Here is a 14,685-nt window from a genome sequence, read left to right on the forward strand (position 1 = left end):
ACTAAATTACATAACTCCGTAACACAATGGACCAATTACGCACAGCAGCTGGCAAGAGGGTCATTCAACACAATATAGGTATTCTTGTATTCTGCAGCTGGACTAGATTACGATTCCACCAAGACATTGATGACTTCACTTAGTTAACAATTTAATGATAATGGTAGTGCATTTCAAGAAATGAGCCTTATTTAACTACCAGAGAGGGGATACGGTGTTTCAATGCCAACACTTACATGAAAATCTCTGGAAAGCGAAAACTTCTGGGGACAATTATGTACACGTATGTAAAACACACACACAAGCCCCATGTTTATGAACAGATATTTCCAGTTTTCTAAAGATATTGAAAAGCGAGAAGAGAGAGGGAAAAAAAACGTATGCACTTCAGCGAGATGCAATATTGCTCATTTTATGCCACACAAAACTGGTTGCTCTCCTGGGCCATACTAATACAAAGGCTGGTCTCTGTCCACTTGTACAGAGATGACTTTCACCAGTAGCAGTCCAGCTTTGTGGTGTATGTTTGCAATGGTCAAGTTGACCACAGTAGACCACACTGGTTCCTCCCGTCGTTCTCCTCCTCCTCCATTCTTTGCTCCCCCGTACTAAAGACAACAATATTGGCCCTTCCGTCTATCCTTCTCAATCTTCTCTATCTGTGCAGTATCTCACTTCACCTTCTGCTCTGAACATGGGGCTAGATCATCCTCATCACATGACACCTCCACAATGCCTCTGGAGCACCGAGAAGCTAGTCCATACCTCCAATCGACAACCAGCCATCCATGGATGCCCTGACATCATGTACGATGGCCTGCAGGGCTTGCCAATATTCACACATCAGCACATGGGAGGTTCCAAGGAGCGAACAAGGAGATACCTCGCATTCCACTTTGTATCTCAACAGGTGACCACCAATTCCAGAATCAGGGGGGCCAGCCACGTTCTTTCCACCATGATGCAGAGAGATATCAATGAGTCTTCAAGGAGCCTCCAGTAGAATCAGGAAGACCCAGCAGCTCTATTGACTACGTCAGGGACACAGAAAGAGTACAACAATGTAGTATTCTCCACATCTTCTTGGTTTGCAGACATGGTTTAAGCGAGAATATTGGGTTGTTAGCCTGGGCGTGGAGGGAGGGGGTGGTAAAGGGGTGGAGGTGGGTGTGGTGGGGGGGGCGGTGTAGGCTCAGTCCTTGATCCTCCATCGCAAGGGGCTTTACTTCTTCTTCAGCTTGTCGATGATGTTGCAGAGCTTCAGGGCGGGGCCCAACTTCAGTCCCATGTACTTCATCATCATGTCGCTGTTGAGGAGGAGGAATGCGTTGCCGTCAATTTCCTGGGACGAGAAATGAACAAAGAAATGGGATTGATGATTGATGATTGATGAGAGAAAGAAAGAAGGTAATGCAATGAAACTTAGCCTTGTCATGTTTTTCAAAAGTTTCACTCTACACCAGCCTGTAATTGAGCACCTACACTTTTCTCTTTGCAAATAATTTTATTGTAAAACCTCTGATTTGTTTCATCATTTATAATAGACCTGGTTGGTGTTTGATCCATGGAAATGCTGCTATTGGACTTTTTGAGAACAACAAAGGACTTTAAGATACCGACATACACATATATGAAATCAATTGGGTAATCAAGTGTGACATTTCGTTGACTGCTTGATATTCAGCTCTTTTCCATAAAACAGTACAGTGTATATTTTGATTTCAAACATTGCCACCAAACAATTTTTGCCACCCTCAGCATTATACAATTCCACTTCGTCATGTAGTTACACTTAATCTTCAGCGAACTTGCATCCACACACCCACAATTTTGAGTTAAAGTAGAAAACATGAAACTGAAGTGCCGACTTCAATGAAAGACTTTTTGATAAGACTGATGAAGAGTTGTGCATTCCCATTATATCTCTGCGCAGCACTCTGCAAAGTGATTCTTCACATCTCTCTGACTCAAAGTTCGATGAGGACACCAAACAAACGGCACCCTTCACAGATTCAGATCATATCTAATCTAAATTGTGCAACTGATTAAAAAGACATGGAACAAAAATCCCTAACACAAACACACACACACACACACACATTGACACCTTTTGCGCTGAGCGGTCACGTACGCTTTAATACAAATATAGTTGTGCACTTTTCGCAGCTTCCATGTCTTTTTACTTCAGACCATCAGCGTGCACCAAAAAACTACTCGCAGGCCTTAAGTCATGTATTGTAAAAAGAGGAATATTCATATGCATTTTAATTTTGTGAATTTCCCAAGAGCCAAGATTAGTGAAATTAAATGCACATGAAAGTTCTTGTCTACACTATATGCATTGAATGCCAGTGACAATTTGCAAAAATTTCATGTCGCTAATAAGGCCGTCGGCTCAAATTCATGAAAATTTCATGCCGCGAAAATATCTTCCTTACAGTACCTACTGCTTCCTTCATTGTAATTTGCTCACATGGAAATGCCTTCCCATGGAAGACCAGTACAAGCCGTCTGCTATCATGAGGTCATATTTAGGCAAGAACCCAACAATATTTGACCAACCCATACAGTATCTCTCTTTCATGGTTTGCCGACTCTGGCCTACAATCACAAAGTACAGCCAACAAACAAACACTCACATCATAATTATTATCACCGACATCCTCCCCCATACACAGAACAGGCATCCCACACTCCCCCCCCCCCCCTCAAAAAAAAGAAAAAAAAAAAGACAATAACAGGATATTAAGTGATAAAATTATAGCATCATCCATTAAAGTGCAACTGCATGTATTGACAAATGATGGACATTACACTCTCTGATATGGTGATCAGAACTGAGGCACTGTTTACATTCAGATTACAAGATTAATCTTATTGGCAGAGAGTCAAACTGTGGAAAAAAAAAAATCATGGCACTGCCAACCTGAACAACTATCCCCCCCCCCCCCCCCACCAAAAAAGAAAAAAAAGATTATCAGCACGGAAAAGAGGGGCCTCAATTACCTTTGTTTTCCTTTCTATCATAATGGCAGTACAACATCATAAAAATATTCTAGCATTGCAGTGTGCATGGTTTATTCTGCACTCTCCTGAGCGGAGGGGGCTCCATTACCTTTGTTTTCCTTTCTATCATAATGGCAGTACAACATCATAAAATATTCTAGCATTGCAGTGTGCATGGTATATTCTGCACTTTACGGAATGGAAAAATATGCATATTGCGTAACTTCACATTTATAAAGGGAAAGAAAAAGAAAACCAACAGTGGCATGTAGCATTTTCTGAAACTTAGTTTAACCCTTTCTGCACCAGGGACTTTGGATGATGTGTACACTGCTATGGGGTTTTCTGTGCCAATCAGCACAAAAAGGGTTAATAGTAAAACAAAAATGAAATGGTCACAAGAAGGATGGTACAGGATTTTGCAAAAGGTGAAAGAAGGTGCAACGTTCTGCTATAGAAACACCAAAGCCAAGTTTGATAGAACATCTGATCTTTCACTGCACAACATTCCACATACTGTGTGAGCTGTTATTTTGGCGTACAGATATTTCCGTGAATGAGGTAGTCACAGACATTTTTGGGAGATGTTATTTTTGCGAAATTACATTTACGTTATCGTAAATGAACTATTACCCTTGCGCATGGCGACATTTCCGTGTGTTGTTAAATTTGGGACCCAACTGTGATTCGCAAAAGTTGCGAAAATTACAACCTTGCAAAAAACAACAGCTCATTCACTATACAATGTACTGAATTAGGAATCTTGTTCCACTGCACAAAGTAAAGCTTATTTCACTATCAGTTCCACACAACACTTTGGACGCGCACTGACCAGTGTGGTCCAAGCCAATGCCTGTACAGTGTAGATGAGGTTCTGTGACGTGAAATGACATGTTGTCTGACGGGCAAAAAACAAATCACACGTGTATAAAGCGAATAGCTTTAGCATGCAGTATGTGAATATGTTCACATAGAAGCCTGCCTGACTGGCCTGATAAAATCGCATGCGACGATGGAATGTGGAATGAAATGCTTATGCGCATGCCTACACTATATGGGGCCCCCGTACGCAGTTTTTGCCCCCTCAGCATGGCTTGATGACGTCATCGGAACCTCGTCTATGTAAATGCGGATGACAGCAATGGTGCAAACCTCCCAGTTTGATGAAATTCTGCTGGGAGTAATGCATGAGTGTGACCTCATCTTATGCTCTCCAAAACGGCATGACAGCATTTGCATGCTCAATGGTGAAAGCACGCAATGGTACATTTTAGTAAAATGTCATGTGATAAGCGGTTAACCAACTGGACAGCAAGTGTAAATGTAATTAGATTGCTCCTGATAATCTTTATCAATTTCTATCATAAAATACATGGTCTCAGAAGCAAAACCCTATTGTCATGAGTATTATCTCTGAATCTACTTTGGTATGAATGAAACATTGTGAATGAACTTTTGCTGGAAAATAACACTACCAGACACAATCTACCTTACATACTGAAAAGACAAAAAGGATCAAAAGACTCAAGTGCATACAGATTACAACGTGACTACTAAAAACATGGCATGGTACAACCACATTACGAATTGATAGTTCTCCCAAGAAAAAAAACAAAATTCTTGTGCCACTAATGAAACAAGGTTTTACTTGTCTACCCCCAGTGCAAAGTCTCACATGTGTTTGTGGACTAAGTTTAGGCTACTCTTCCAAAGTAAACAATATTATGTTTTGATTTCAAGAGGATATCATCTCACATTATTGATTCCTGCCATTGATCAGAGTTAATGAGCTTTAACCCGGCAAGATAGCGTGGAGGTTGAAGAACACTTCATAGTCCGCCAAAGTTGTAAACTTTGTCAGAATAAAGATCAGTCTCATGCACTGTCGAGTGTCTCTGGCTCTATGATAGTTACTACATCACAGGTAAAGCATACGCAGATTCCTATTCTGCGATCCGCATTATGCGGCACTGCAGTCTAGTCATCTGAATAATGAGCCCTTTAAAGGGATGGTACAGTATTGGTGGAGATGAGAATTGGGCTTTTAACTTTTTGCGAGATACCAAGAGAACACTTATGATATAGTACAGAGCATACCATTTTAAGAGGAATTCTAAGTTTATTTGATGAAAATCGAGTTTGGAATGACTGAAACATCCAAAAATAAAGTAAAACAAAGCGATCGTAATAAAGTGTGGGTCCCACACTTTATTAGAATTGCTCTTTTTTGGATATCTCAGCCATTTCAAAACCAATTTTTCATCAAATAAACGTTGAATTCCTCACAGAATTACATGCTCTTTCATATTTCATAAGAGGTTTCTCATTATCTCACCAAAAAAATTTTAGAAACCTGAAATAAGGTCTCAACCAAAACTATACGATCCCTTTAACCTTTTACGTGCCCTGGCATTTAATATCTGCATTCAGTAATTCATCCAAATTTGACATAGCTGCTTAGTATTAAAGCATTCCCACTCAGGTGTAGCAATGTACCTTAATCCAACAGGAAGGCCATGGTAGCACAACAGAGATTAGGGGGGTTAGGTAATCTATATTCACTGACAATTCATTTCCAGACATCGACGCCAATCTGCGAAAAAAGCACTTCAGCGTGTGTGCCAATTGGTGAACAAGTCACATGAAGGCTTAAAGGTGGGCACTTGCACTTCATTGTCACAAGGCTTTGCTCTTGGATACAACTTGTGTACTTTAGTACATGTGCATTACCCGAACTCTATTCACCATCAATACCACCGTCTTCATCACCACCCATACATTAATCTTCATCATCATAATTAATCATCACCAGTATGATTATCTTCATTATCATTATCATCATAACAACCACAATCAACACTATTGTAATCAAAAGTATTATCATTGTTGAAATATCAATTGCAAGAACCTGAATCATAATTTTAACCACAATCATCACTATCATCATCATTATCTCCATCATCATCATCATCGTCATCATCGTCATCATCGTCATCATCGTCATCATCGTCATCATCTTTATTACCACTGCTATCATCATCATAACCACCACTACAAACAGAGCAGGACTACATCTAAGTATCTCCACTATCATCATCTCTACCATCACTTCCAATATCACCACCATCATCAGCAGCATCATTGTTGGAAAACTGATTATGACTTCCTTCATCACAATCAACCTGATCTCTACGAGATTCTGAGATCCCACATGATCTTATGTAGGACCTGTCAAGTTCTGTTTTAAAGGGACTCTACAGTAACTGGTTGAGGTGGGGATTCATGTTTTGAACATTCCTAAGTGAGATAATGAGAAACCTATTATGAAATATGAAAGAGCATGTAATTCTAAGAAGGATTCAATGTTTATTTGATGAAAATTGGTTTTCAAATGGCCGAGATATCCAAAAAAAATTGATAATAATAAAAGGCGACAGGCCACGCCTTTTATAAGGATCTCTTTGTTTCACCTTGTTTTTGGATATCTCAGCCATTTCAAAACCGATTTTCATCAAATAAACTTTTGATACCCCTTAGAATTGCATGCTCTTTGCCATCTCATAGAGTGGTTTCTGAATATCTTGCAAAACGTTAAAAGCTAAATCCTCACCTCAACCAGAACTGTACACACCCTTTAAAGGAATAAGTGAAAATCCTCCTTCTCTTCCTCCTTCTGCTCCTCTTCATGTCAATAGTAACTGTCCTGATACGGAACGATACACATTTTTACAGCAACAAATCACAAAAGTGTGGTTTCTGGGGACTTGAGGGGGTTACGGGACACACAGAAGGCACTCACGTGCTTTCGGAAGAGGTCAGCATGAGTGGCCATGCTGGAGTCAGTGTCCACCACTACCCGGATAACCTCCTCTATGGACCAGCTGTTGGGATGACCGGTGGCAGGGTGCGGGCGGGGCTCTATCCTACTCTCTGTGGTGGAACTGGCAGCTGCTCACGGAATGTCCAGAAAGAAAATAAACAATTCTTTATCTTTCATGATTTGAAACGCAAGACTACCTCAAATTCACATAGAAATTTTTATCAGAATCAGATTTACAGTTTTTATATGTTTCATATAACTTCACACAACAGTAAAATCACTTGCAGCCACATACTCAATTAACATCAGCTAATGGTGCTATCACCTCACGTTTCCCATTGACCAGCAAACAAATCTTCTCTACAGTCCTTTTTGTGTGTGTGTGTGTGTGTGTGTGAAATCAAGAAGGAAAATATTAATCCTTCGCACCTAATTCTCGTTGTGCTACAATTGCCATTGTACGGGACAGAGGTTGCACATACCAGTACCAATGATTTCTTATCACACAAAGTCTACAATTTCCATCACAAAGTGCCAACCACCACTAAAAAAACAAAAACAAAGCAAAACAAGAAACGTATACTGTTGGCCTCCGATTTCTTCCCCTGCCTAAAATTTTTCCTTGCCACCTCACCCTCTGTCGTTATCCGTCTCTGAATCTTGTGCGACGACGGCCTGCTATCTTTATCTGAGCTTGTGGAGGCATCTGAGACGCTTCTCTTGAGCACTCCCGGTGATCTCAGGCCACTGGCGGCAGGACTCAAGGGTCCCCTGTCATCAGTTGCTGGGGAAGGGATGGGGAGAATCACAATCAAATCAACAGGTATACACTGCAACTAGCTATGCAGTTAGCAATGAAATACTGCATATGCTGTTATTTTAGCATACAGATATTTTAGCAAATGAGGTTACGGACATTTCTCTAGATGTTGTTTTCGCAAATTGACACAGAGACCTTCATAAGCACACTATCACCTCAGGGCATGGTGACATTTTCGCGTGTTGTTAAATTCACAATCATCTGTGATTCGCAAAATTCACAAAAATAACAGCTTGTTTAGTATTTAAATCAAAATGAAAACAGTTAAAATTGAGAAGTATAGGCAAAGTTTGTTTGTCATAATTAACCACACCATGCATTCAGACCTCCCAGTCTTTCTGACGGAAAAATAGTGATGATATGACTCAAAAGTAGAAAAGAAAGAGTAGTTCCCATAGGAGTGTAGTAAAATGATCAAGAAAAAGAGGAAAAACTCCTATTGAAACAAGAGTTGGAGATAGTGAAAATTCAGATTCTTTCCCCCACATTCAAAATGGTTGAGAGGTCTGTGCATTGCAAGGTGAAATTTTCAAACATATTGCTTTTATAATGTACAGTAATAAATGACAATCACACAGTAACAAACTAGGCACATCAGGTTTGAGCACTTCATGATAAACCTTAATGTTATCAACTGCTCATCAAATGCCTCGGAGGTTAGCTCTCTTTGTTCACTGAATCAGAGCAAATTTCTTGGTCTCTAATCATCCTGATTATGTGGTGGCAAGCGTATGCCTAGTTTGCACAGGTCGGTGAAAGAAACTGACAAAATGCCAGAACAAAGATCTCAGTCTCGAGTCATCCTACTTATGCGGCGGCCACTGTACATCTACTTTGTTGTGAAGAGAGATGTGAGAGGCGGACAAACAGCCCAAGGTTAGCTCCCTTTTCATAATGAATCACAGCCAAAGTTCTCAGTCTTGAGTCTTCCCCATTATGTGGTGACGACTGTATGCCTTATTTTGACCAGGAGAAAAAGGAAACAAACAAAAAATCCCTAGCAGGTTACCTTGCTTTGCACATTTTGGGCACGGCCCTTGTAGTGACTTGTCGCTGAAGAAATTCTCACAGCACAGGAGGTTTTCACACAGCCTGTCCAGCATGGCCCAGAAATCAGAGGTGGTGTCCGGAGCCTGGATGGTGGCTGAGTGTGTCTCTCCACTGTACGTGGCTGCAACACAGAAACACCAACATGCAAATAAAGTTGTTATGAATATGCAGGAATACAATTTGAATCTCATGAATATGCAACAAAACTGATTTAGGCAGACAATGCAACTATATAAGTATAATTTTGATAATACACACACATTACAAACACTTATTTTGCAAGGAACACGAGGATGCGAGTACTGTTAAACCAGAAATTTTCACATGCATGGAACTTTCTCGGGGGGGGGGGGGGGGGGGGGGGGGCTGGTTCTTTGGCCGTCTGTGCCCTATGTAGTAATGCGGTCATCGCATTTTATGGCCAAAACACATTAGTCTTTGGACAGCAAAATGTACCACTCATACCAATACCACATACATGCTCAAACAAGAAAGCCCATTTTAGATTACACCTGTACAATGATGTACAGTCCACATACAAGTTTTCACACAGGCCCTACAAGGTATGCTGTCTTCATTTGTTTTGAAAAACAACTCTATGTGGCATAAGTAATCCCTCTTTTTTTCATTTTCTTTTCTGGTCATTGTTGTTGTTGGTGTGTACTGCTGTTTGCAGTACATTGGTACATCACTTGGCAACCTGTCTAATAATATGAATGACTTTTCTGCCTGGTGAGAAATCCCAACTGGCAAAACTCCACCAACAGAGGGCACCCCCTGAAAACTCCCACCAGTGCCATATATAAAGAGAGTCTGGCTAAAACTCGTAAATTGGACGCCACGTCATTGCCCAGCGTATTACGCATTCAGGGTTAGCGTGTACGCTCAGACGTAATGATAAAAACCTACCAAATTAGGGGTAGTGAACAATGGGCACTGCGTATGAGCGCACTTTGGTAACGACATGGCTCCACAAAGATCACGGGACCACTTTTGACCAATCACAGGCCTCAAAACTCATAAGCCAAAAATGGAGTTGGCCAGACTCTCTTTATATACGGCACTGACTCCCACAAGTGCCATACAGCTGTATAGACAGTCTGGCCTCCCGCAACAACAATAGGCGCAATGTCATTACCAACTACAGTTGACCTTGTCCGGTGCAGAGTGAATTCAAGCCAATTAGTTAAAAAATATTACATGCAGTGCTTTTGTTTGTTAACCCTTTGAAGACGGGTCCCGAGAATACACGGGTAAGTGTCTATGGGAAATGCATGTTGTAACAAAATCAGTCCGTACTTGAAGGGTTAACATTTGCCACTGCCAGTAAGCATTGGTCATGCGCGGCGTTGGGCAACAACATGGCGCCTGGTGATCATGGGACCAGCTATCGACCAATCTCAGCTCATTAGCCGAAAACCAGGTTTGCCAGACTCTCTCAATGTAAATGGCACAAACTCCCCCAGACTGACCATTGATGGTGACATTGCCGTCGTCCGCCTGCTCCAGAAAGGTGAGCACCAGCCGCTGCTGGACGGCGCAGTCCACGCACAGCTGCAGGATCTCCCTCAGGGCTGAGCTGACACTGGTGGGCCCCACCTGGATGGGCATCTGCCATAGCTTGTGGGGGCTGAGGTACGGCCCACTGACACACGAGCTGTTCAGGTGCACCAGCACTGGCATGGAGAGAGAGGGTACTCATTTATTCGTTCATTCATTATTAATTTTATTTCAGTATTGTAAAAGCTTCAGCCAGGGATATTCTTCACATGTCGATGCACAGATAAAAAAATGTCGCTACAGCGACTGGTTACACCCCCGCCAAACAACATTTCATAAGCTTTGGTCAAAAAACTGAGGAAGTAGTTAAATCCGCAAGATCTTTCCTTGATCTTCTGCCATTAATATGCCGTTACCATGGCAACATACTTTCGGGTACTGTCGAAAAATGCGTCTTGCACATCTACAACCAAAGGCACACATCTGTACCAAGTTTCATGGAAATTGGGCAAAAACTGAGGAAGTAGTTTGCAACACAAAATTTTCCATCATTTTGGCTCATAATATGTGAGCTGTTACCATGGCAACATACTTTTTGTCACTGTCAAGAAATGTGTCATGCTGACCTATATCCTAAGACAAACATTCAATATGAATTCCATGAGAATTGGAAGAACACTGATGAAGCAGTTTTGCCATGAAGCATTTTGCCCTATATTTTACCAATAACATGCCGTTACCATGGCAACGCACTTTTTGCCACTGCGGAAATATGTGTCTTGCACATTAACATATTCAGATGAACATCTGTTCCTAATTTCATAAAAATTGATCAAAAACTGAGGGAGGAGTTCGCAATGCAAGATTTGTACCCATTTTTGCCCATAATATGCCGTTACCATGGCAACGTACTGTTGGGTACTGTCAAAAAATACGTCTTGCACATCTACAACCCAAGGCACACATCTGTGCCAAGTTTTATGGGAATCGGTTGAAAACTGAGGAAGTAGTTCGCGACGCAAGATTTGCAACGGACCGACCGCCCGACCGCCCGACCGTCCGCTGATTCTTATATACCCTCTTCAAACTTCGTTTGGCGGGGGTATAAAAATAGACCAAAAACAAAGATACTAAAAGAGAGGGCAATCATGTCACTCATAATTGCCCAGGTTGTTCTAACATGTATTTAATGATTGCTTTAGGCACTAACATCACTTACATGTAAACTGGGCTCAGCGTTCTTCCTTTTACCCTAAAAGGGCTGCCCCCCCTCAACATTTTTCGAAACTTTTCTGCCGCGCGAAATTTTTTTACCGCGCCATTCGCTCCCTTATTACTTTCAAGTCTTGCGCAACTTTTGACACCATTTTTGTGAAAATCGCGCATACCATTACGACACTGCACGTCCTTTTATATATGCCTGTCAGACCGAAAATGGCTAAAAAACGTGATTTTGTGTATAAAGACTATGCAAATGGAGTTTTCTCACCTTATTCATAAAGATATGATTATTTTCACTTTCATAGGCTAAAATCAATTAATTTCAGCATGATTATGCTTGAAATAGGTTCTGTCATAAATTTTGCGGAAAAAAAAAGGTAAAACAAAAGGGCGTAAAACAAGGAAATATATAAGAAATTCATAAAACAATAAAATACATAAGAAATTAATTTTGATGCCATATTTTTTTTCAAGTACATTGTTAGGAATGCTACAAAGAATGTTATCACCAAAAATTAGGATTCTAGGAACTTTACTTTCTGATTTAGAGCAAATTGTATGATTTTATGCATATATTAGCATAATTAACATAATGAAAACTTCCATTTCTTATTCTATAGTTTGGTAGATTACGCCACAGGTAATGCATGTGCCAATTTTCATGGCGATTGCGCGATCAACGACCGAGATCTCGGGGGGGGGGGGGGGGGGGGGGGGGGGGTTGAATCAACCCTCCCCCGGCCACAGAACACCCCAAAAAGCCCGGCCTGGTTAGGGTTAACATTCATTGATTGGTTTAACACAAAGCAAGTACAAGTCACAAATAGAAAGTTTTCTTTTACGGCATCAAACAGAAAGGACTTTTTAAACATCTCATGATACATTGATAAATGAAATCTTGATATATCTCATGAACAACTCCTGGCTCATCCACAATCAATAAGGCAGTTCAATTTCATTAGCTGCTATCTATTCAATGCTGGTCTAGTTCAATCTGCAGCACTTCAGTAACATCGTCTGTTTCCAGGATTATTGTTGCATTGTTGTTGTTATTTTTTTCCAGAAATGCCTTTGTTTTGGGTCGTTTTTGTTTTTGTTTTTGTTTCTTTTTGCCAGGGGCAAAAGTTACAAATACATGAAACAGTATTGAATTATTTTACCAAAAACAAGACCTCCTGGAGGGAACAAGATGAAGCATCAATATCACAAAATCACCAGCAACCTAAAAAAGACTTGCACAACAGCAGCTCCTTTCCAATTTTTCTTTTTGTGTGTGTGTGCTCTTTTTCGAATAGTGCACACATAATCACCAGCAACCAACAAGACTTGCACAAGAGCGACTTCTTTCCAACTTTTCCTACTCTTTTCTAATGCACACGTGCACAAGTTCGTGAGCCTCCAGCCTGCATCCACCCACTGCACTCACCGACAGGTTCTACCACTGATGGCAAACTGCTGGTATCCGGCTCCACCTTGGTGGAGGGCGTGCTCCCCGGCGACATCTGGGAGGAGGAGGTGGAGGAGCTGCTCGCCCGTCTCACTTTGGTGGACACGCCTAGCAACGATAAAGGTGAAGTTTCCTTTCTTGAAATGTCATTTCATTCAATTTTGACTGCACCTCTTGCTCGTCCATAAAATGACAATTCTTCATTTACTGATAGACACAAAAATAGTTTTCAAAGATGCAGAGTGAAGTAAGGCCAATATAACCAAACCATCACAAAAACAAAGACGAGGGAAAAGAGATAGAAAATGCCTTGAAATTTGAATAGTTTGAACAGTATGACATACAAGACTTCAAAACTTACATGGACTCCATATATATGTATGGTGGAACAAAAAAAAAAAAAATCTTGAAGTTATCTGAGAAATTAGTACCGGTAATCAAACATTACATTGATTTGTTGCCTTTGTGGCTCACAAGAAGATCATAGAAAAACTACTCAGCCAGATTGTGTTTACGTGTGTTTCTAATTTGAAGTTGCATTCTTATATGAGTGTGTGTTGATATGTGTTACTCTCATGTGAGTATACAACAGCAAAGGTTTATTTCAGACAAAACAGAGTAATACAAGTAATAGAAAAGTGAAGACTTGGAAACAATGTAAAACAAAGAGTACAAATAAATGCTTGAATATAAAGACATCTGATTACAATGATAAGAGATGGTTTTTATATGATGCATTTCAGACTTGCCAATGAAACAATTTCAATGCACTTTACAGACTATTATTACCCTGGTCACTGGATACATTATTTCCAACCAGCACTGAATCTGCTCACTCTCTACTCCCTCCAGAGTGAAACTTAAAGGGATGGAGATGAGGATTGGGCTTTTAACTTTTTACCAAGAAACCACTATGAAATGATACAGAGCATACCATTCTTTGAGGAATTGAAAGTTTATTAGATGAAAATTGGTTTTGAAATGGCTGAAATATCCAAAAACAAAGTAGAACAAAGCGATCCTCATAAAAGGTGGGTCCCACCTTTTATTAGGATTGCTCTGTTTTGGATATCTCCGCCATTTCAAAACCAATTTTCATCAAACAAACACTGAATTCCTCTTTTGAATTATATGCTCTTTCATATTTCAACTAGAAATGTCGCTATGGCGACTGATGCCTCCGCCATAATGCATGATTCTCCCAATAGGCATATAGTACAATGTCTTCACAATGTGTGATCCATGACAGTTTCACATAACTGGCAAAATACTGAAATGGCAGGTTTGTCAGAAATGTCTTGAACTGGGTTTGCTATAATTTTCTAAGAGTGTAGGTACACTATTTGGGGAATTGAGAATTTTTACTTGAATTCTGATGGACCTTTTTATAAGTTTATGCATTGGGTAATTTCCAAGTTATGAAGAAAGAGTGTAATGACGGTACAAAATAGATTTTTTTTTTTTTTTTTTTTTTTGGGGGGGGGGCATTGAAACCTGGCCTTTGACCCTTAACCTTTAACCTTTGACCTTCTGGCTAGAAATTTCCCAGAGAATCTCCATTAGGTAATGCATGTATTAAGTTTTGAAACTAATAATGCAAACATTGCATATACTAGTATATGAGGAAAATAGTAACATTTTGAGGAGTTGACCTTGACCTTTGACCCCTGACTACTGACCCATGACCCCTAAATTCCCTAGATAATCCCTGAACATCAGTACATGCATATGTACCAAGTTCCACGAAGATACATTGAACCATTTGCGAGAAGTGATATTGCAAAATTTTCACCTAACCTTTGACCTTTTGACCTTTGACCT

At 40.4% G+C, this 14,685-nt stretch overlaps 1 protein-coding gene across 1 annotated transcript in view; it reads right to left on the minus strand.

The window, feature by feature from the left end:
- Positions 1–1,222: 1,222 nt before the first annotated feature.
- LOC139734363 (polycomb protein SCMH1-like) overlaps positions 1,223–14,685 on the minus strand; it is a 39,818-nt gene continuing 26,355 nt past the window's right edge. Inside the window, exons 7-12 of the mRNA XM_071645155.1 lie at positions 12,844–12,972; positions 10,169–10,372; positions 8,656–8,817; positions 7,461–7,610; positions 6,806–6,954; positions 1,223–1,342 (exon numbers count right to left, since the gene is read on the minus strand). Of these exons, the coding sequence (XP_071501256.1) occupies positions 1,223–1,342; positions 6,806–6,954; positions 7,461–7,610; positions 8,656–8,817; positions 10,169–10,372; positions 12,844–12,972 (914 nt within the window). The remainder of the gene's footprint in view (positions 1,343–6,805; positions 6,955–7,460; positions 7,611–8,655; positions 8,818–10,168; positions 10,373–12,843; positions 12,973–14,685) is intronic.

Source organism: Diadema antillarum, unplaced genomic scaffold (genome assembly GCF_040938485.1).
Source record: "Diadema antillarum isolate AM-2024a unplaced genomic scaffold, OU_Dant_1.0 seq00000523_RagTag, whole genome shotgun sequence".
Taxonomy (NCBI): Eukaryota; Metazoa; Echinodermata; class Echinoidea; order Diadematoida; family Diadematidae; genus Diadema; species Diadema antillarum.